The following is a 21171-nucleotide window of genomic DNA, read 5'->3' on the forward strand; positions in this document are numbered from 1 at the left end:
TGCGGAGCCTGGAGCGCCTCTCGGTCTCTGAGCGCGGGGCGGGCCGCGCCGCCGCCCCCGTCGGGGGTCCCCGCTGGGCTGGGGCCGGGAGCGGGGGAGGTCATTGCCCCTCGGGAGCGGTGCGAACTTCGGGGTGGGAGGGAACTGCGGGGATCGGGCGGTGCGGGGGCAGCCTCTCTGCTCGGCACCGTGACTGCTGGGCCGAGCTCGAGCCGTCCGCCTTTGTGCTCTCGTTTCGGGGCTCCGGAATTGGCTCCGGGTCGGAGCGGAACCGAGGGGGGGGGGGGAAGGGGCCGGATGAGCTCAGCGCCGTTAGCCGCTGCCGTGCAGGGGTACCCTTAGCTCTTCCCTATGGTCTCGCTGCTGCAAAGGGGATCTGAAAAGCGAGGAGGGGCTGAAAACAAAAGTAGTGAACGGGACACAATTACGCAGCCAATTCTGGCCCCAACCCGGAAGTTTATGTCCGGAGCACGTGCTGGCGAGGCTGCGGGCTGCGACCCTCCGGCTGCGGCGGCGCCGCGGGCACTGCCGAGCCCCGGGGCGGTCGTTGGGAGCGGCTGCAGCTCGAGCCCCGCCGACCGGAGCGGCCCCCGCCCCGGGGCAGCCGCAGCGCCGCGAGACGCCGCGCACCGAGCTTGAGTCGTGAGCGGAGTGAAAACGCCCCGATGGTCTGAAGGCGGGGAGAGGGGCCACGTTGGTTTCTCTTTTATTTCTGCACTATTTCGTTCTTAGTCGCAGCTGAGAGCGTTCTGTGCTTTGAGGGGGTAAATTTGGGCTCTTGGAGTTGATTCGTTGGTAGACTTGCTTTCGACGTTTGATAGCTGCCATAGCTTAGCGTGGTCGTTAAAAGGCTTCAAAAGCAGTTGACACAATCTAGTACATAATTTCAACTGGCCAAGCCATTGCTTTTAAGAAAAAATAAACTCTAGTTAAGAATTAACTCAATGATAAACTTTGAAATACCTGAGTTGTCTGGATTAAAATGGCAGGTAAAAATATGTGAATGTTTTACAATTTTGTTTTTTTTTTTTCCTGAATTGTAAGCCTTGAGTTCATGATGTAAGGCAAATAATTTACTATGGTAGAAATTGTGCAACAGCATCACGTTCAGTTTATTTTTCTGATTCTTCCTTACTGGCATGTTGCATTAGTGCAATATTGTAATGCAATTCATTAATGCAATCTTAAAAACAAAATGTGGGGGCTTTGTCTTACTGCTGAGCCGGTTCTTGGGAGTCAGAACTGGCTGCTTGGGAGGTGGGGGCCTTGGGCTGTGCCTGCAGCAGAATCCTCATGAGTATTGAGGAAGGGTTCTGGTGTTCTGATTCTGTTGTTTTCTCTTCTGGGTTTTTACTTCTTAAATTTTCCTTGTCAGTTAACACCTCTGGGGCCACAGGCTGTGAGATGAGTGGAATCTATCTGGGTATTCAGAAAATCCAGTTCTGTGGGATTGGGAGCTGGCAGTTCTTAAATGTTGAAGTTGTGCAAGTAGTGTGCAGTTCAGACAGCCGGGGGACTTCTCTGTTGTTTTCTGCACTGTATCAGCACTTGTGTGGTACCTCAAATTGCTTCCGGTATAATTCAAGACCTGTGTTCTTCAGAGAGCTAATAAAAAGAGAACGAGTTGATTAACAGTGTTGGTGTCCCAGTCCAAGTGCTGGAAGCCAGGTCTGCAGGTTGGGTCCACCAGAGTCTGAAGGGGTGGGTGATGGCTGTACTGTGGTGATGCTCCATCTGTGCAAGTTGTGGTACTGTAGTTTAAAATTTATAGCTAAGTTCTTCAGCTGTACAGTGTTGTGGAGTCTTAACTGTCAGACTGAGGATTTGAAAACATTTTCATAGCTAAAGATTCTGACATTTTTTTTTTTCTTGGAGGAAATGGAGAGCAGGTTGTTTGACATGAGCTGCAGAATGTCTTTTGTTTCCCTTCTTTCTCCCAAAGCTAAAATGGAGGGAGGGGGAGAGCCAGGTTGGCATGGATACATGTCATAATATTAAGCGTGGCATTCTGGTTTTGTTTCTTTCAATCAGAAGTTATTTACATAATACACAGTGGTAATGAAACTGTCATTTTATCAAAGTTTCAGGCAGTGTTCTTCAGCTGTCTAGGACCTTACAAAACATTGGGTTTATTCTCATAGCTCTCCTCGGAAAGGCAGCACTATTTTATTCTTATTACAAAGAAAATAGCTGGGATACAGCTGCTGTCAAACAGTTGTAAATATGTCTTCTTTGGGTTGTGCACCAGGTTGCTTCTTGCTCTGTGACACTGGGCAGCCTGACTGAACGTAGCCTCATCCATGAGCTGTGTGCTCAGAGCAGTTCTTTGACTTGTGAAATGCTCAGGGAACAGATTGTAATATTCACAACTTTTTTTATAAATATTTTCTTCTGGGGTTTTTTAAAATGTGGTGAACAGGTCCTTTATATAGTGTTGCCAAAGCTGAGCTGCAGAGCTTGATAAAGTTGCTTTCACTCATGCTAACTGAGAAGCCCTCCTACCTTGTGAGATTATGGGGCTGTTTCAGCCTGATAACGTTTTAAGCTCGACTAGTGTGTGTCACAGAAAACAACTATCAGGGTACTTCTTCTGCAACTTTATCACGTCTTCACTGAGCTAAAACTCTATGGGAGAAAGCAGGAAAAGGGATGGTGGGGTGGTGGCACACACAACTTTCACAGAATCTAAAATGGGTGCCAAGAATTCAGTGCTTTTAATGTAAAAATTCTAGAAGTTCAGAATTCCTTCTGTTCCAGTTTGAAACAATGCAACTTTGTTCCGGGCATACAGAAACAAAATAAATGCAACTAGTTAGTCCAACTTTCATTGTCTGGGCTGTCGGACAGATGAGTAAACAATTGCTGTTGTTTCTCTCAGTGGTTGCTAACAATTCAGCTAAAGCTGATTTTTAGAGCTGTTAAGATAGAGGTTAGAGTGGTAGAAACAGAACTGGGGGTTTCTTATGTGAAGATGGCTCTGGCAGTGAAGCAGTGCCTCTGAACTGACCAGATGTACTCTGGGATTCCAGCAGTTACTCTCTGAGCTCTAAATTCAAGCTGGATGAGTAGCAATAAGTAGTGCTTGAATTGCTTGCTTCAGTGAATGATTTCTGGGTCTCATTTATTAAAACACTGTACTTTTTTTTTAACTGTTGAAAGTGAAGTGTGATTGAGGTGATGTTGAATTTGACTTCACGTGGCCTCGAGAGGTTGTAGCACCATTTTAGGACAGTTGGGGAAGATGTATTTGTGGCTTTTTTTCTTGTGCTGGTTTTGCTGTGTAGTTGGGACTAACAGCAAGTCCTTTCTTTGTGTTGCAAGAGCAGACTAGAAGTTGCTGTGTTCTTTTGTCTCATTTCTTTATGTAAACAGCCCCAAGCTTGTGATTTCCCAGGTCTGTGTTCTGTGTGGAGGGGATTATTTATCCCTCAGCAAGTCCCAGTCATACCTCCTCCTAGAGATAGCTTGAGCAGACCTAAATACAGGCTCAATAATTATGCAGCTGGCACTTGTTTCATTTGTATGTTTAGATGTTTTTGCTTGACAGCGTTGAGCAATGATGTTTGTGCTCTATTGAAGTATCAGCTCTCTCTCAAGTTAGTACTGTGATATTATGTTTGCAGAGTGTATAAAAATCTTCAGTTTGAGGGAGTAGCAAGTGTAAGGTTCTGACATAAATGAGGTGGTTGCTGTCAGTGTTTTAGCTTAAAATAATGAATTTATCTTCCCCACTTAAATGTGTGTGTGTCTGTACGTATGTGTGTATATGTGTATATATAGCCCCCTTTTTTGAGATGGGGCTTAATCATTTTGAAAGGTAAAGTTAACACTGGGTTTACTTAGTTTTATTGTGCCACTCAGGGCTCTAGGAGATGGACTGGTGGGAGGGGACGTCCTTTGAAGGAGCTGACATGGAAATTTTTTGCTGGATGTCTTATCTTCTGGACCAATAAACTTCAAACTCAGCAATTCTGCTGATCTAGATGATCACCTCAAGTGCCTTAAAGAAAAATAGAAAGCAGAGTCTAGTTCTGATCTAGTGAATGGCATTTGGGATTGTGCTAGGTCAGTGGCAGTTCCAACAACCATTGTTTGTTGCACTGCTGTTCTTCTGAGCTGTACAGCCTTTGATACGTGGAAGTGTGTCTTCCCCTCTCCTGGTGCCTTACTTCCATTCTTCAGTTGTGCTGCTGCCATGTGAGTATTCCTCCACCAAAAGGAGGTCTCTGCCTGCTGTCCCTAAAACTAGGGAGAATGAGAATCAATTGCCTGAGGTTTCATGTACTGCAAGAATTACCTGTTCTGCCAAACGTGCTAGGTAATGTATGTCACCAGCCAGACTTCTCTGTATGTAGAGGAGGGTATGCAACTGAGTGCTGTTTCATCTGTGAACCTGTGTCTAAAATGACAAATGTTGTTGTGCTCTTACCTGCTGTGGAGTACATGTTCAGCTTTTTTACACATGGGTGGTAGTGAGGGCGTGGAAAGCAAGTGGAATGAATTTCTGCTTGAGTTGTATTTTAGAATATATAGTTCTCGCACTGCTAGGGCAAAATGCTCTAGGGAGAGCATTTAGAAGAGCAAAAATACATCTGTCTTAAAACTATATTTGGCTTTTTATGTAAGGTTTTTATACTACCTAGTGTAGGCTTTTGAAATTAATTTTGCTTGTCCTACACATAAAGGAGCTTGTGACCTGATGCTGGTGTCCTATTTAATATGTAGTTGACATGCTATAATAATGTTGGAGCATTTGTTCTTTCCAAAACAGAATTTCTCCCATGAATGAATTACTACCTAATGAAACGGCATGCAAGAAACAAATGCTTTCCTTACAAGCTTTTTATTGCTAAGTTGTTGTTACAAGATAAACTAAATGAATTTTAATTGTGCTTCCCTTGTGCAGTATGCTTCACTGACAGACGTGTATTAGCATAATAGTCTTGCCACTTCTGCTACTTGATATTTCTTGTAATGCTTGAAAATCAAGTGTGATAACGATTAGGAAAGGCATCCTTTTTTTCTGTGAGTTTATGGGTGTGATAGCATTTTGTGTGGCAAACAACTCTTTTTTTTCCTACTTCTGTATTTGACACATCGAAAAGATTTCAAAAAAATATGAGTAAATACAGAAAGTGAAACTGTGTATGCAGGTCACTGTGCAGCATAGAGTCCAGTAAAAGTAGCTTAAAATGTGCATGCACACCAAACAAAATTAAATGTAACTTGTATTTTTTTAATCTTTTTTAGAGATGGTGGAGCCAGGACAAGATCTGTTGCTTGCTGCTTTGAGTGAGAGTGGAATCAGTCCAAATGATCTATTTGATATTGACTCTCCGGACGTGGTTCTTGCAACTCCGACTCCAGCTGTTCAGCAGGTTAAAACAAGAGCCAGTTGTTTGTTAGAGGACATAAGAGCTTGAGCTTGATATGCTGGGCGGAGGATCTGTAGCAAACATTTAAGAATGTGGAATTTTCATAAATATTGCTTGACAGTGAAGGTTACAGAATGACTTGTCAATTCATTTTAAACTTTAGTGTAAAGTAATCTGAAATGTGCTATTTCTATCAGTGTAATCATAAATATTTTTATCTTCTCTGGTTTTGTTACCCCCCATTTGATGTACGCTGTCATGCATTCTTAGAACTCTGTTTGCAGAGTCCAGCTGCTTTCTACAGAATGTGTAGTTTAGTATGGGATTTAAATCTTGGGACAGTGTTAAATCTGTGAGAACAAAAATATTTTTGATGTGGTTTGGGAACAGTAGTGTGTCTAACAGTGACATCACAAAACTAGTTATGTTTTCATTGTAGTTAACTAACATGGTGTTCAGCTCTTTGCAGGGGAATCAGTTGCTCTAATCTTTATTTCCAGTGCAACTCTTGTTAATAGGGATGTCCTTTATTGTGCTTATTAACTTGTACTTTGTGGGCAGATGCTTAGGCTGAAATTTTCTTAGTAGATATTTGCTGATATGAGTACCTACTGATGCTTTGTTTCATTCCTCTGCAGTCAGTGCCACTTAGTGCATTGGATCTAGGGTTGGAAACTGAGGCCCCAGCTGCTGTGAAACAAGAACCAGAGACTGTATCAACTCCAGCCTTATTAAATGTTCGGGTAAGAACTGATACTTCATCATTAAGTGTACAAAACACATCATAAAGTGTAACAAAAAAAGGCAGGGTGATAAAATGCCATGATCTCAGCACTACCAGTGTTGAGACTGAGATACCTATGAGTTGCAACTTCAGTTCCATCCAAGGAGGAAAAACTGCATACAGGAAAACATTTTGGGGTGTCCATTGTGCCTTTTACTTCCCTGAAGGCATTTGTGGGAATATGGAAGTTGTGTAAACTTCAGTCCCTGAACTATGTGTTGCCTTTTATAACTGTGGGTAATTCTGAGCACCACAGTTGTGGTTGCACCTGTAAACTGAGAATATAGAGGACGGATTTGCAGTAAGGTGGATGTACTTAAAAAAAAAAAATGCAAGAATTTGAAGACTTATCAGTATAATACTGTACTTAAATGCACTTCTTGCTGAGGCTCTTGTACCACAAAGCAGTTCTTAATGTTCTCAAAAAAAAAAAACTGGTGACTCCTGGGCTCTAGTTGGAAGGCTAGAGGTCTGTTGCTTTCTCTGTCATCTAAAATCTCCCTTGTTCTCTGTTGGTAGCAACCACCATCCACCACAACCTTTGTGCTGAATCAAATAAATCAGCTTCCAACTTTGGGGACTACAATAGTGATGACAAAAACAACACCAGTTACAACTACAAGGCAGACAATTACTGTAGCAAAAATCATTCAGACCAGCACAACTACCCGACCCTCGGTTGCAGCACCAGCAGTACGGAATGCCTTGACCACTGCACCTTCAAAGGACCAGATTCAGCTGAAAGATCTGCTGAAGAATAATAGTCTTAATGAACTAATGAAATTGAAGCCACCTCCTAATATTGCCCAGCCAGTAGCAACAGCAGCAAGTGAGTGTTTTTCTTTCTTCGTAACTACAGATTTTCAGATAAATGGTGAAATATGAAGAGACTTGCACGCCTTCTTCAATTTTCATTTGTTTTTAGAATATCAAAGTCCAGAAAACGTTATAAATGCTATTCTAATGCTATTACTGATAGAATTTGGGGTGAAAATATCGGAAGATAACAGACTTTGAGAAATCAAGCCTTTAGTTTACCATAAGGGATGAGGAAAATGACATTTTAGAGTGCAGCTGGCATGTTGGTAAAATTAATTCATGAACTCCACTGAAGTTGATAATTTAGCTTTCTTGAGCCTGCTTGAGTTCTCGCTGTGTTATGTACTTGCTGGGGAACTATGGCAAAAGAGTGCTTCTTGAATCTCATGAAAGAGATTTGTAGTATGTGCTGTTGTCTGTTTGGACCGACATTCCTATTACAGAGTTTTTCTCTCAGATATCTCCAATAAAGGAAAGTCTTTGTATCCATGTATATTTCATGGGAAACATCAGACCTGCTATGTATAAAAGCTTGATGTGCTTTTCACATTACTGATTTGATCACTTATTGTCTTCTCTTGTGTTATTTCTAACGTGGGTAATGTACATGGTCAGCTTAAATGCAGAGAACTGCATGTGTATTTTAAATTGGGATTTGATCTTTAGACTGTTGTGTAAAAATGCTTAATTTAAGTTGTTCTGAGTTTTATAAGACACCGGGCTGCTTGAATTTGCTTGAGAAGATCTCTGTTGCTTTTGTTGAGACATACAAAGGCTTCTTACTGTATCCTCATTTCCTCTGAAATAAGGTTTACTGCTTTTTTTTATAGGCAAAGTTGGCAGTAACACGTTTTTCATAGGAGAAGGAGAAACACTTCATAGGATTTCTGATGTAGTCCTCTGTGCTAAATGAGAGCTCCCAGAACCATCTAAGTAATAAGCAATTATCAAATCCCAGTAGGTGCTGCAGTGGCACAGCTGTAGGAAATAGTTCAGTATGTGTCTTTGTTAAGTGAAAAGGAAACATGCAACTTCTAGAACTGCATTTCTAATGTTATTTGTGTGCTCATGTTTCAAGCTTATTGAAGTAAAAATACCTTTGGAAAATTCAGTGGAAGGAAGTGCAGTCTCTGTGTGTGGTTCAGGTGAATGAAGTTCTAGACTGAAAACAAACAAATTATGCAACCTCTTTAAGGTGAAAACTTTTTGTGTAATTGTCTTAATTGTTTTCTAGGATCATTTGCACTAAGCACATACATTGTCTTATCAATCTAATGGAAGCTTAACCACTCCTTTAAATGTTTTGCATCTATCCTTGTATGAATTGAGTTCAATACTAAACCCTCTTGTTGGTTGCTTCCAAATGTGGGTGAGAGCAGGCAAGCTAACAGGATCCTTTGAGATCGAGACTTTATTTTATAAACTATTGAGACCAAAGTTGGATTTTCTTTTTTTCAGAAATAATTGTAGTTCCACCTAAGGTGGTAAATGCCACCAGACCAGGTAAGCTTATTTCTGTTGAAACATCAGACTTTCTGGTTTGCTGTAAAACTCCAAAGATTCACAGTGAAGTACGTCTCAATATTATGCCCAGATTTGGTGAAGGTATCTTTTTTCTGTTTTGAAACTAATACACACCTGCCAGATGTGATATTGCATGGAAAGTTTCTTTAAGTAGCAGTAGTATTTAACTCCTTGTGTGCTCAGGGGCATTTTTCAGTTTCTGACAAAAACATTACTAGCATTTTGAAGCATCTGTGTCCTACTGGACAGTAGCATCCTTTTCTGTTAATGAGCTAGAGGAGAGGTTTTGCAGTCTGACTCAAAACGTTTGGAGGGTATTCTGGTTGAACATAGCTCTTTCTGTTCTTTGTTGGTAGCTGATCTAAGCAATGGTGCAGTGAAGAAGGAGGCTTCCACAAAAGAGGTAGCACGAATATGGATAAATGATGTTAAAATGAGAAGTTTTTCACCTACTATGGTAAGTAGTAGAAACAGTTAATTCACTGAGTGTGTATTTTATTGGCCACAGCCAACTGTGACTAGTTCTGGTGGTTACTCATACATGCCTTTTGTGTGGTAGAACTGTACCGAGTGCATCTGTTGCTTCAAAAGGTTAGTTTCTCTGCTAGATGAGTACTTGATTGGATGACTAAAGCTAACAGCTGCGTAGAGCAGACAACTTGTATACTGAATGATAGCTTCAAGTAACTGCTTTTAACAGGCAGGCAAGAGTGTGTTCTGGTTAAAGTTGATAAACTCAGTTGTTCTGTTTTAAGACACTTTGATTTTAAAATATCCCTGTTTGTGAACCTAGTAATAGGGAAACTAGAAGACTCCAGCATGGCTGTTCCTTTGGGTGGTTTGATTGGGGATAGTAATCTGAGTATCATCCAATGTTCACAAATTTTAGCTAAAATATTCAGATGTTGTGAACTCTTTGAGCTTCAGCTGCTTGTGATGAGCAGTTCTCAGTGACTGGCCTACAGAAGGCTGTTCAGCTGAATTGTGTAATATTATAATTTAAACATTATAGTAATAATTGCAAAAGACTTGGAATGGTGGTTGAGAGTATACTTCAGAATTGTCATAGATTAAGATGACAGTAAAAACAGTACTTGCATTTTGAGAACCACAGATTAACTGTGGTAACTATTGTAACTGCTCCCTGAAGTTGTGAAATAGTGTAATAAATCTACAAGTAGGGTGATATGGGAGTACCTGAAAGTTTGGGTTTTGGCTATTAACCAACTGTTGTATGTTAAAGGCAGTTCTGTGCTCAAACTGTGACTTCAATAAAATGTTATATGAACTCTCTCCGTAAAAGAGAGGAAGCTCCCTCACATTGTCTAGGTTTGCTACACAATAAGTGCCTAAGAAATGCACATTTCCTTTCATAGTTTGCCTGGCAGCTCACTGGTTTGTCTAGTACGTATGATGGGGATATGTTCAAGTGCAGCTTGACGTTTATTGCATTTCTCAGTTTAATTTGTAGGACACAGTTAAATAGCATGTTAACACTCTAATGCAGGTATTTATCTATTCTAGAAAGTTCCAGCTGTTAAAGAGGAAGAAGAGCCTGAGGAAGAAGATGAGGAAGAAATGGGCCATGCAGAAACTTATGCAGAGTATATGCCAATAAAATGTATGACCTGCATGTTATCTGTATCAAAAAGCTGAACCGTTGATAGCTATAACTATGGCAGAGTAAATAATGTATGCTAAAATTCCCATAGGATTTTAACTGGATTGAATTTAAAAAGGACATGAATTTAGGGTGTTTTTTCTCTAGGTAGTTTTTCTTGCATAGCACTCAGTTTTGAAAGTATGTAGTATTGTTTTTTAATAGACACTTCCCAAAAAATTCCCTTTCTGTTTCAGAGGTGCAGTTGAACCAAAATGTTTTGATTTGTTTTTAGCCTGTCTTAAGCTTCTTTCTCAGCAGAGATTATCTTGTAAAGGGACTGAGAGTCACTGCTACTTTTTCCTTGCTTATTTTTCAGAACTGACTTTTTTTTTAAAAGATGTATTTTACAGTTGTTAATTGCAGTTTCTTTTTTTTTCCTTTTTGTTGTCATTAGTGATAAAAAGTTGTGAACTTAATTACTCTGATCTGCTGTAAAAACGAGAGGAAGGCATTGCATGGGGTTGTTAAATGTTTTTAGTCACAGATCTGTCAGCAGTTAAACTGTATTCTATTTTTTTGTCCTTTCATACTACTACAAATGGCACTATACAAATAGTGAGGAGAATGTTGCTGTTGTGGTTGTGACATGTTGAGTCTGCCTTTTTTGGGAGGGGGAGAGACAAGGGTCAGGGCAGTTTCTCAGATTTATTTTGTATGAAATGTACCATTATCTAATCTTTTTTTAAAGTAGGGTAAGATGGTGAGAAAAGAAACAGTTAAAATTGCAGTAACTCATAACTCATATTTATGTATTGCTTTGCATGTGGAAGTTTGACTCTGAATTTTGAGTGAGCAAAGAAATGTGTTTCTCAAATTCAACCTTTGCAGTGGACAACTGCAGTTTATTTTAGTAAATATAAGAACCTGTCCTGCAGCAACAAAGCTGTTCATTATGTTCTCATCTTTACCCTTCCTCCCTTTACCTTCCCAACCAGTAAAAATTGGTCTTCGTCATCCTGACCCGGTAGTGGAAACCAGTTCATTATCCAGTGTAACTCCTCCTGATGTGTGGTACCAGACCTCAATATCAGAAGAAACCATTGATAGTGGCTGGTTGTCAGCTTTGCAGCTTGAAGCGATCACTTATGCGGCCCAGGTATGCTCGACAGATACAGCTTAAAAACTAACACAGAATTCAAGAAAATAACTTTCTGATGAGTGCAGCTGGGTCAGTTTTATAGTGAAAAAATTGTAGGAGCTCAGAGCTTTAAGGTGCATTAGAAGGTGGCAGGTGAGCTTCACTGCAGGTGAGTGTGAGGTAATACACACAGGAAAACATTGTCTAATGGACTTCCACAAAGGAGATCTCAGTCTGCCTTATAATGCACAAACAGACATTTTAGTTATTACCATGAAATAACTTGATGGGCTGCAGCAGTAATTAAGGAAGCCAGTGATGTCTGATGCCGTTGGAAAAGGTACTGAGAACAAGACTGGATATTATTTTTGCTGCTAAATTAAAATCATAGTAGACCTACATGATAATGTTGAGTACAGAACTCTGCATGTTATGAAGGAAGTGAAGGTTAGAAGATGTAGGAAGACCATAGGGATAAGTTGCCTCTTAAGAAGAGACTTAATGCTGGTATTCCTCAGGCTGGTGAAGAGAACAATAAAGGGGTACAGCCAAGGTTTGTGTGGTCAAGAAGGCAGTAGAATTGTTCTTCATGTCGCACAGAAGTGACACAAATGAGAGTGTGGTTGAATTGATAGGAGAATGCTTCTTTACACAGTGGACAGTGATCATCTTGGTCTTGATGCCACAGAAGGCTGTGGAGAGTTTTAAAGTAAGAAGTCTGTTTGTGGCTGCTACAAGCAATAGACATGCACACCCAACAATTCCAGGCACTAAGGGAAGGAGGTGGGGATCAGGAACACATGAAGCAGCTGCATTCATACATGCTCCCTTAATAAAAACTCCTCTTCATGCTCTCAGGGACTGTTTGGCTGGGGATGTCTGGTCTCATCCAGTAGGATGTTTTTTGCTTGTTTATGACAATTTACAGTGATACATTCTGGAGAATGAATACAAGTTTTTGTTCTTTGTCTAACAGCAACATGAAACATTCCTTCCCAATGGAGACAGAGCTGGATTCTTGATAGGTGATGGTGCTGGTGTAGGAAAAGGAAGGACCATAGCTGGGATTATCTATGAAAATTACTTGTTAGGCAGAAAAAGAGCAGTCTGGTAAGTGTACATGGATTTCTTAGAGCAGACAGTATGGTGTCTGTAGTATTTTAGTACTGTCTCAGAAAGGATTTGCCAACAGGTCTTTGAACTTCTGCTGAAACTTGTGTTAAATGCTTTTTTTTTTTTCAGGTTTAGCGTGTCAAATGATCTGAAATATGATGCTGAAAGAGATTTGAGAGATATTGGAGCAAAAAACATTTTGGTTCATTCCCTAAACAAGGTGTGGAAACTTTTTTCTATGTACAGTTGAGGCAAAACTTTAGGTATGCATGTGTGACAAGTTGCGTGTGTTAACTGTTGCAAGAATGTACTAATTTCAATAGAATTAATGTCTAGGTCTTGCTTGACAGGCCACCTTCTTATGAAGATCCATGCAGTACTTCAAGTTAATCATGTAAATAGGCCCCTTATATGATTGTCTTAGTATGTGATATTTTTAAGCATTGTTCTTCAAGCCTTTACTGAGACTATTAGGAGAATATTTTCTAGTATTTGAAATCATCCTTAAATCTTTTTTTTCACTCCCCAGTGTGTGTTTTACACATGGTACACTTTGTGCATAATGACTGAATAACAGAATTTCTCAGTAATGTATTAAAGTGGCAGTAGTATGTGAAGTTCTTTCCTGTGCTGTCTGTTTAGGATTAGCCACTTAAATGTGAAATGTGTTTACTGGTTGAGGTCACTGAACTTAAAGTTCCTTTCAAGTTAGTATTCTTGCTTTGCAAAATCTTAATTTCTAAAATGTAGTAAAACTTCTGGGAACTGCCATTGACAGTAGTAGCAATAGATACACTAAATAGCTATGAGGAATGCATTTTTAGCAATGAAGACTTTTTTTTTTTTGTATTTAAGGAAGCAAGGTAGTTGAAGAGCTTAGATGTTAACTTTTGAGGCCTCAAATCTTTCAGTGCATCTGTATAACCTCTTCACAAAATTCCCTTTAGGCAGATGTGCTCTAAGCATGATGTAGGGGTTGTGGGGCTTCCAAGTACTAAGGTTAAGATCACCAGGATGCCTTAGTAATGAGGTAGATGGCTCTCAGAAGGGATCTCTTAAGTAATTATCTTTATTGCAGTTCAAGTATGGGAAAATTTCTTCTAAACATAACGGAAGTGTGAAGAAGGGGGTCATTTTTGCCACGTACTCTTCTCTTATTGGTGAAAGTCAATCTGGTGGTAAATACAAGACCAGATTAAAGCAGCTTCTTCATTGGTGTGGTGAAGATTTTGATGGAGTTGTATCCTTTATCTGGAGTTCATAGTGACCAAACTGTTACTTAAGTGTATGTCTTTAGAGACAGTCCTATATTGTTATTGGCTGGTGCTTGTAGGTATTGCTCTTTCATTAGGACAGCAGTGAATTATTTACATGCTTAGACAGTAGACTCACATGGCAAATGTTTTACCAGAGATTAATTTCTGCTTTTTCCACAGAATAAATTAAGTTTATGCGGTGCCTCTTACCAGGATTTAAAGTTTTTTCTAGGAGTGTTGCTGTCATTTTAGAGAATTCAGGTCTGGAAAGTATGGGTAATTGTCTTATTAAATACCAGTGACATTATTTTTCCTGGAGTTTCGATTGAAAAATGTGACTAGTGTCCTAAAGTTCAAAATGTACTGTTGTAACCTATCTCTAATTCGTATTTTTTCTTGTTTTCACCTCTTAATGCTTCATTCAAAACAACAAAGCAAAAGCTTTTCCTTAATCATGGTTCAGATTGTGTTTGATGAGTGTCATAAAGCCAAGAATCTCTGTCCTGTGGGTTCATCAAAACCAACAAAAACGGGTCTGGCTGTATTGGAACTTCAGAATAAACTTCCAAAAGCTCGGGTTGTTTATGCCAGTGCCACAGGTATGTGCTACCTGGTTTACATTAAGTGTCTCTATTCTTTCAGAGGCATTGGTACAAAGTATGTTCTTCTCCTAGGTGCGTCTGAGCCAAGAAACATGGCGTATATGAACCGTCTTGGAATATGGGGTGAAGGAACTCCATTTAGGGAATTCAGTGACTTCATTCAGGCTGTTGAAAGAAGGTAATATTTTGAAGAGCTATAGCAAGAACATGTTTGTCATGCAGTGTACTTTCCAGTTCCTTTGCTGTTGCTCACATAATCCTATACAAACGCATTCTGTCACACTGAGGACTTTCTGCCTCTGGCTTCTAAATCCAACAAAAATGTAGCTGATGTAGTGGAAGATGGATGTTTCCCCTCACTTGCTGAAAATGTGGCTTCAGAAGATGGTAAAAGAAGTAGCTCTCTTAAAGTGTGGTTGGTGTGGAGGAGAGAATGTTTCTGCATTAAAACTGTGAAAACACAGTGTGTACTGAGTATGCACAGTATAGTCAAGAGTCTCACTGTATGCAGAAGCCCTCTAATGTTTAAGTACTCAGCTCAATCTAAAAAAAATAAATGTGAGAGGTTGGGAAATAACACTGCTCTATTATTTGTTAGAATATATTCTAATGTTCACCTGTTTCTGCCTGCTTGACAGCAATTTTGACCATTTCCAAATGTTGCAGTAGGGCTTTGTGTGCATATTCTCATGTACCATCTCCATGATGTGTGATTTTTCTAGACTGTGCAAAAGTAGTCTACATTTTCATTGCGAAGTATCAAATGAGTATCAAAGAGATTATGGGTCCAAGCTTGTGAATAGGCCAGCTTTGCAGTTGACTTCTGTGCTCTCAAGGTGGAATTGCTAAAGGTGTGGTCTTGGTAGAGAAAGCTTTCAGTTTTTCTAACACCATAAATTTCAGTAACTTAAGATGGTATTGTATGTATTTTAAATCTTCACTGCAGTGTATAAAACTGCAATAGAATATTTTGTTACCTGTTTGAACCAACTTATTATCCACTTATTGTTTAGAACTTGGCATCTCCTATAATGCTTGGGGGTGGAGGGAGGAGTTAACTGTTTATACTTACTGGAGTGTGTACAGTACTTGTGGGATAGGGATCTCATTTTGTGGAAGACAAATTTCCAGTCCTTCTAATTAGTACTGTTTAGTTAAAGATACGTAGTGACTTTTTGCAAGCGTTCCTCCACATCTGTGAGTGTGTTATTTATACCTGAAGCACTTGAGTGTTTTTTTAACAAGTCATTGCTCTTGAAAATGGACTTCTAATATGGACTTCATTCATCTTATTTTAGAGGTGTTGGTGCCATGGAGATAGTTGCTATGGATATGAAACTGAGAGGAATGTACATAGCAAGACAGTTGAGCTTTTCAGGTGTAACCTTCAAAATAGATGAAGTTCTGCTCTCCCAGGAATATGTTAAAATGTACAATAAATCTGTGAAACTGGTAAGCATGACTTATTAAATTTGCTTTGTGTTTTGAGTTCTGAGTTCTAAGCTACTTGAATGAAATCTTAATGCTCCTGAAAGAAAATTTAGTGCTGTTGAGATACAGGAATGGCATCTGCCTGTCTCATCTTACTGTAAAGATTTTTCCTTTTAAGACTGGTAGAAACTGCTAGTTCTTGTTTGGAGTCATAAAAGCTGTAGTTTTGGATGCATCTTCCAATATCACCACAGTATCACTGTGATACTAGGGAAAAGTGAATTAGAATAACAGAATATCCTGAATTGGAAAGGACACACGTTCATGAGTTCAGTAGTGGGAGTTGGAAGGGACCTCTAGAGATCAAGTTCAACACTTCTGCTAAAACAGGTTCCCTGTGATAGGTCATACAGGTAGGCATCCAGACAGGTCTTCAGTATTTCTGTAGAAGGACACTGAAAACCTCTCTGGGCATCCTTCTCCAGTGCTTCATCACCCTTACTGTAAATAAGTTCTTCCATGTGTTTGTGTGAGACTGTTCCAGTTTTAGACTGTTGCTCCTTATCCTACTGCTGTGCACCACCGAGATGAGCCTGACCTCATCCATGTGCCTCCTGCCTCCCTTTAGATACGTCTAAGGCATTTATCAGATCCTGCCTCAGTTGTCTTTTCCCCCAGGCTGAACTGACAGACCCAGGTTACTCAGCCTTTCCTCATAAGGGAGATGCTCCAGGCCCTTTATCATATCAGAGTCCAATTCCTAACTCCATGCAGGTCAGCTTGTGAGTTAAGCCATGTATCTGAGAGCGCAGTCAAAATGTTTCTTGAACACAAGCTTATGGCTATGATTGCCTCCCTGGGGTGTTTGTTCCAGTGCTTTGCCATCATCTCATTGAAGAGCTTTTTCCTAAGAAGAAGCCTGAACTTCCTGACACAGCTTAATTATCCCCTGGACATAAATTAAAATGAACAGGGCCTTTATACCTGCTGAACAAGTGCTTATGCATGACTCAGTATTCATGTTGCATAGCTACAGTAATTAATTTTAATCTTTGACAGGTATGACATGAACTTCAAAACAGCATTTTACTTTACAAGGCTTGTTCAAAAGTCATTAGATTCATATCCAGAGCTGCTTATTTGCATGTAGAAGTCTTACTTGAACATTCTTGTCTTGGACAAGTTTTAAAGGTTAAAACATTGTAGAAGTGAAAGTGCAGTGGCTTTCTCTTTTTGGATCTTATTTATACTTAATTATAGACAGTTCTCTTGCTTTCTTAGCCTGAATGTATTAATGTAGAAACTAGATAATTAGAAAATGCTGTGTATTTGCATTGGAAGTAGTGTAAATATACCTACTTTTCATTATGAGAGTAATTACGTTTTGAGTGTGTGAAGCCATAACTATTTTCATTTTTGAGTTTTGTTTGATGTATGAGCAGTTTCCTTGACTTGCAATCCCATAGTATTGTAACTTCAAACTTCACTTGTCTTTGGATACTAAAGAACATAGCAATGTGGCTTTGAAATGTGACGTGTAAAGCAATTACTGCTCTTTTCTTCAGTGGGTCAGTGCTAGAGAGAGGTTCCAACAAGCAGCAGATCTTATTGATGCAGAACAACGGATGAAGAAATCCATGTGGGGTCAGTTTTGGTCTGCTCATCAGAGGTTTTTCAAGTACCTTTGCATAGCATCTAAAGTGAAGAGGGTGGTGCAGCTTGCAAGGGAAGAAATAAAGAATGGGAAAGTAAGTTGATAAAAGCTTACTTTTAAGTATTTTTGTAAAAGATAATGCTGCTGATTTTGTTCTTTATAGGAAATATTTCTAAATGCATGGTAGCAATGTGCTTTTGTGTGTTCTGGTATTGAAGCTGTTCAGTGAGCAGAAAATGGAGCAGAAGTCAACTTAGTCATCTTGTTAACAGCACCTTGTATCCTTTTGTCCTTTAGTGTGTTGTTATTGGCCTGCAGTCAACAGGAGAAGCGAGGACATTAGAAGCTTTGGAGGAAGGTGGTGGTGAACTGAATGACTTTGTTTCTACAGCAAAGTAAGATTTTGTCAGAATTGTGGTTTTAAAAACTAACCAGAATATGGCCTAGTGCCTGTAGTAAAAGGTACATCTGTGCAAGCTCTTGACAGTATTGCTCTAGTCAGCTGTTAATTCGTTCCTAGCTCTGCCAATGCCATGGTAAATGGTGCTTCATGTGGAACAGCTGGTGTAGTTCCTCTCAGAGAGGGAGGGAGAGTAGACTTGTGAAGTATGTGCTATGGTTGCTCACATCTTTTGTCAGATGAGCTGAATCCAGCCCTGTGGCTACCTTGCTGAAGATCGTAAAGCTTTAGAGTCAGATGAAATTATTAAGCAATAAGAAAATGTCAGTGGAAATAACACTGTATAGCAAAATCAGTTTAACGGGTTAAAGTCTCATATCACTACCTTTTAGAGGATGACAAATATGGTGATATGGGTGATAATTATACAGGGTGCTTCTGTAATAACATTCACAAGGAGTAATTGTTTGCAGAAGTCAGGCAAGCTGCTAAAATGCTTCTTAGAAGTTTCTACTTCAGATGAATGCAAGTCTGACCGAGGATTTTTTTTTTTCCTTAAACAGAGGAGTATTTCAGTCTCTTATTGAAAAGCACTTTCCAGCTCCTGACAGGAAGAAACTGTTTAGCTTGTTAGGAATTGACTTGTCTGCTCAAAGCAACAATAATTCACCCAGAGACAGCCCCTGCAAGGAAAACAAAATAAAGAAACGGAAAGGTAATGCTTCTCCTGTTGCACTGATACCATAATGAAAATAGTTCTAGAGTTACTGAAAAGTGTACTTTGGGGGGGGGGGGGGAAATGTGGGTATATAAATATTGGTACCAGCAGTCACAAAAGAGTGTGTTAACAGTCTCTAAGATATTTTTTTGTTACAGATCTCTGTTAATAGGCTTTAAAACAACTGATGAAGCAGTACAGCCTGTAAATGTAGTTTTTCTCATGACTAAAAAAGTGTGGTTGCCTTTTCTGATGATACTTCTACCTAGAAACAATCTATTGTAAAACTGTCGGGGAGAGATCCTACTGAAAAACTTTTCAGCTTCTAGAAATACAACAGTGTTTAAATATTCTTGTTTGCATGTACTGTGGTGGGAGGGGAACCCTCAAAAATAGACTACATGTCCTAAACTAACTTTTTCTTTTTCTGTCCTTTGGTGATGATGGTAATAAAATTAGGTGAAGAAGTAAGCAGGGAAGCCAAAAAGGCTCGCAAAACAGGTGGCCTTGCAGGTAGCAGCTCTGATGAGAGTGAAAGTGAGTCTGATGTTTCAGACAATGAGGAAAGTGACAATGAGAGCTCCAGATTTCTCAGCTCTGGAGATGATGATGACTTCAACCCATTCAGAGATGAATCCAGTGAGGATGATGAAGATGGTAAGGTGGTTTCAGTGCTTCATCAAGCAAGTAACTTTACATTTGAATAGTGAGCATGTGAAGTCTGTCTTCAGCATTTCATTCAGTTAAAATGTGACTTATCATTAAGTGTGCTGTTTAATTGAGACAGGATTCAAGTGTTGACTCATTTCTTTACAGTTTAGTATGTAAAATCTGCTTAGACTTAAATATACTTACCTTTTGTAATGAGAACTTTTTTTCAAAGGAAAGGAAAGATTTTTAGTAAATGCTTGTTAAAATTTTGAAAATATTTCATTTATCCTAGATCCCTGGTTAATTAGAAAAGAGCATAAAAAAGTTAAAGAGAAGAAAAAGAAGAAAAGTATAGACCCTGATTCTATTCAAAGTGCCTTATTAGCTTCTGGTCTTGGCTCAAAACGACCTAGCTGTTTTACTTCCACTGTTGGCACCACCACTTCTAGTACCAACACATCAGGTGAGAATAAGTTTATTTGGAGTTGATTTGCTCTTTTTTTTGTGAATACGCAGTGAAATTCTAAATTGTAAAGACATTCTTTTATATTTCAGCAAACAGTAACACAAACAGCAGCTTTGTAACAAGTCAAGATGCTGTTGAAAGGGCCCAACAAATGAAGAAAGAACTGCTTGATAAACTGGAAAAGCTGGCTGAAGATCTTCCACCAAATACACTGGATGAGCTTATAGATGAACTGGGTGGTCCTGAAAATGTTGCAGAGGTAACCTTGATGTTCACAGTCAGAAATCTGATGGTTTTTCTGCTGCTGCTGTAAATCACAGTCATTCTTCAAGTTTACAGCATAAGTATCTGTTAAAGTTGTTCATTAGCTTTCAGCATTAATCTCATGACATACTCAAGCTACTTTTGCTGAATGCCTTCAAATGAAGGAGAAACTTGAATGTGGTACTGGAATGTAGAGAAGGGCACTGAATGAACAGGTTGTTTCTGAGACGGGTGCTAGTTTCTTACCAAGCAAGTAATACTAGTTCCTGTTTCTATTAGTGATTTGTTGTTCTAACTGTTGTCGGTTTGAAGCTTGGGCAAAAGAGATGAAACAGCTTTAGCTCATTTTCCTAAGCAACAAACATTAAGAACATATTAGCTGCATTTGTGAAAAGTATGATTGTGGGGTTTTTTCCCTCAAAAATTGGAGGAAAAGCTTCTCTCAGCTACCTGTCTCTATTATGTAGAAATATGGCAACTTAAAAGACACTTAAATGGTAGATGAGTTTTTACATGATTTTTAGTTCACTTTCTTAGTACTCTAGAAGTCCTCTAGAGTTGTAAGCGTTTGTCTCTAGTTCCAGTTTTCAAGAATGAAATTACTATTCATATATCTCTTACAACTTGACAGCTTTTCACAGAATCAGAGTTGTAGGGGTTGGAAGGGGCCTCTAGAGGCCATTGAGTCCAGCCCCCCTGCCAAAGCAGTTCCCTAGCCCAGGTTGCACAGGTAGGCATCCAGGCAGGTCTTGAACATCTCTAGAGAAGGAGACTTCATGTCCTCTCTGGGCAGCCTGTGCCAGTATAATACTCCATTTTTACATAAGATTTTTGTTGTGTTTTTTGCTTCCCTGAGCCACCTCTGAATAAGTTTTCCACGTGTCGGTCAATGACACTAAAAAATAAACCCAGGTTCTTTATAAATTTCTGAATCAGTAATGTATATTTTAAGATGTGTGAATAAGTAGTGTCACTGCTTGAACTTTTTGGTCGTGTTAGAGTTTTGTTATTGCCATAATGAGCTTCTGTTCACTTTATTTTTAAAGATGACAGGTCGCAAAGGGAGAGTAGTTAGCAATGATGATGGCAGCATATCTTACGAGTCAAGATCCGAACTTGATGTGCCTGTTGAAATTCTGAACATCACAGAAAAGCAGAGGTTCATGGATGGAGATAAGGTAGGTCTTAAATGCAATTTAGGAGAACTTGCTGTTTGAGTCAGCCAGGTAGAGCCACTGTGCAGAGCTTGTCTGTGTTAGTTATCTACTGTTCTGTGCTGTATGTTCTGTTTTTCAAACCAGTATGTTGTGTGGTCCCACTGAGCGTGTGGCACAGCGTTCTCTACAGATCAGGCTGTAGTTGGGTGGGCATGG

The 21171-nt window shown here is 39.6% G+C and overlaps 1 protein-coding gene across 2 annotated transcripts in view; it reads left to right on the forward strand.

Moving 5' to 3' along the window:
- Positions 1–21171, forward strand: part of SBNO1 (strawberry notch homolog 1) — a 28616-nt gene that overhangs the window by 301 nt on the left and 7144 nt on the right. Inside the window, exons 2-21 of one of the 2 annotated variants that reach the window (XM_065739154.1) lie at positions 5251–5378; positions 6014–6118; positions 6679–6988; positions 8437–8481; positions 8859–8959; positions 10027–10123; positions 11101–11261; positions 12220–12353; positions 12486–12576; positions 13435–13596; positions 14076–14211; positions 14287–14392; positions 15513–15666; positions 17211–17393; positions 17597–17694; positions 18263–18414; positions 18877–19074; positions 19361–19531; positions 19624–19793; positions 20845–20976. In XM_065739154.1, coding sequence (XP_065595226.1) covers positions 5253–5378; positions 6014–6118; positions 6679–6988; positions 8437–8481; positions 8859–8959; positions 10027–10123; positions 11101–11261; positions 12220–12353; positions 12486–12576; positions 13435–13596; positions 14076–14211; positions 14287–14392; positions 15513–15666; positions 17211–17393; positions 17597–17694; positions 18263–18414; positions 18877–19074; positions 19361–19531; positions 19624–19793; positions 20845–20976 — 2832 coding nt within the window. In that variant the 5' untranslated portion in view covers positions 5251–5252. The remainder of the gene's footprint in view (positions 1–5250; positions 5379–6013; positions 6119–6678; positions 6989–8436; positions 8482–8858; positions 8960–10026; positions 10124–11100; positions 11262–12219; positions 12354–12485; positions 12577–13434; positions 13597–14075; positions 14212–14286; positions 14393–15512; positions 15667–17210; positions 17394–17596; positions 17695–18262; positions 18415–18876; positions 19075–19360; positions 19532–19623; positions 19794–20844; positions 20977–21171) is intronic. The other variant, XM_065739155.1, reaches the window with a different exon arrangement.

This window comes from Cyrtonyx montezumae, unplaced genomic scaffold (assembly GCF_038088225.1).
Source record: "Cyrtonyx montezumae isolate F1298 unplaced genomic scaffold, pur_monq_1.0 scaffold_23, whole genome shotgun sequence".
NCBI classification, from domain to species: domain Eukaryota; kingdom Metazoa; phylum Chordata; class Aves; order Galliformes; family Odontophoridae; genus Cyrtonyx; species Cyrtonyx montezumae.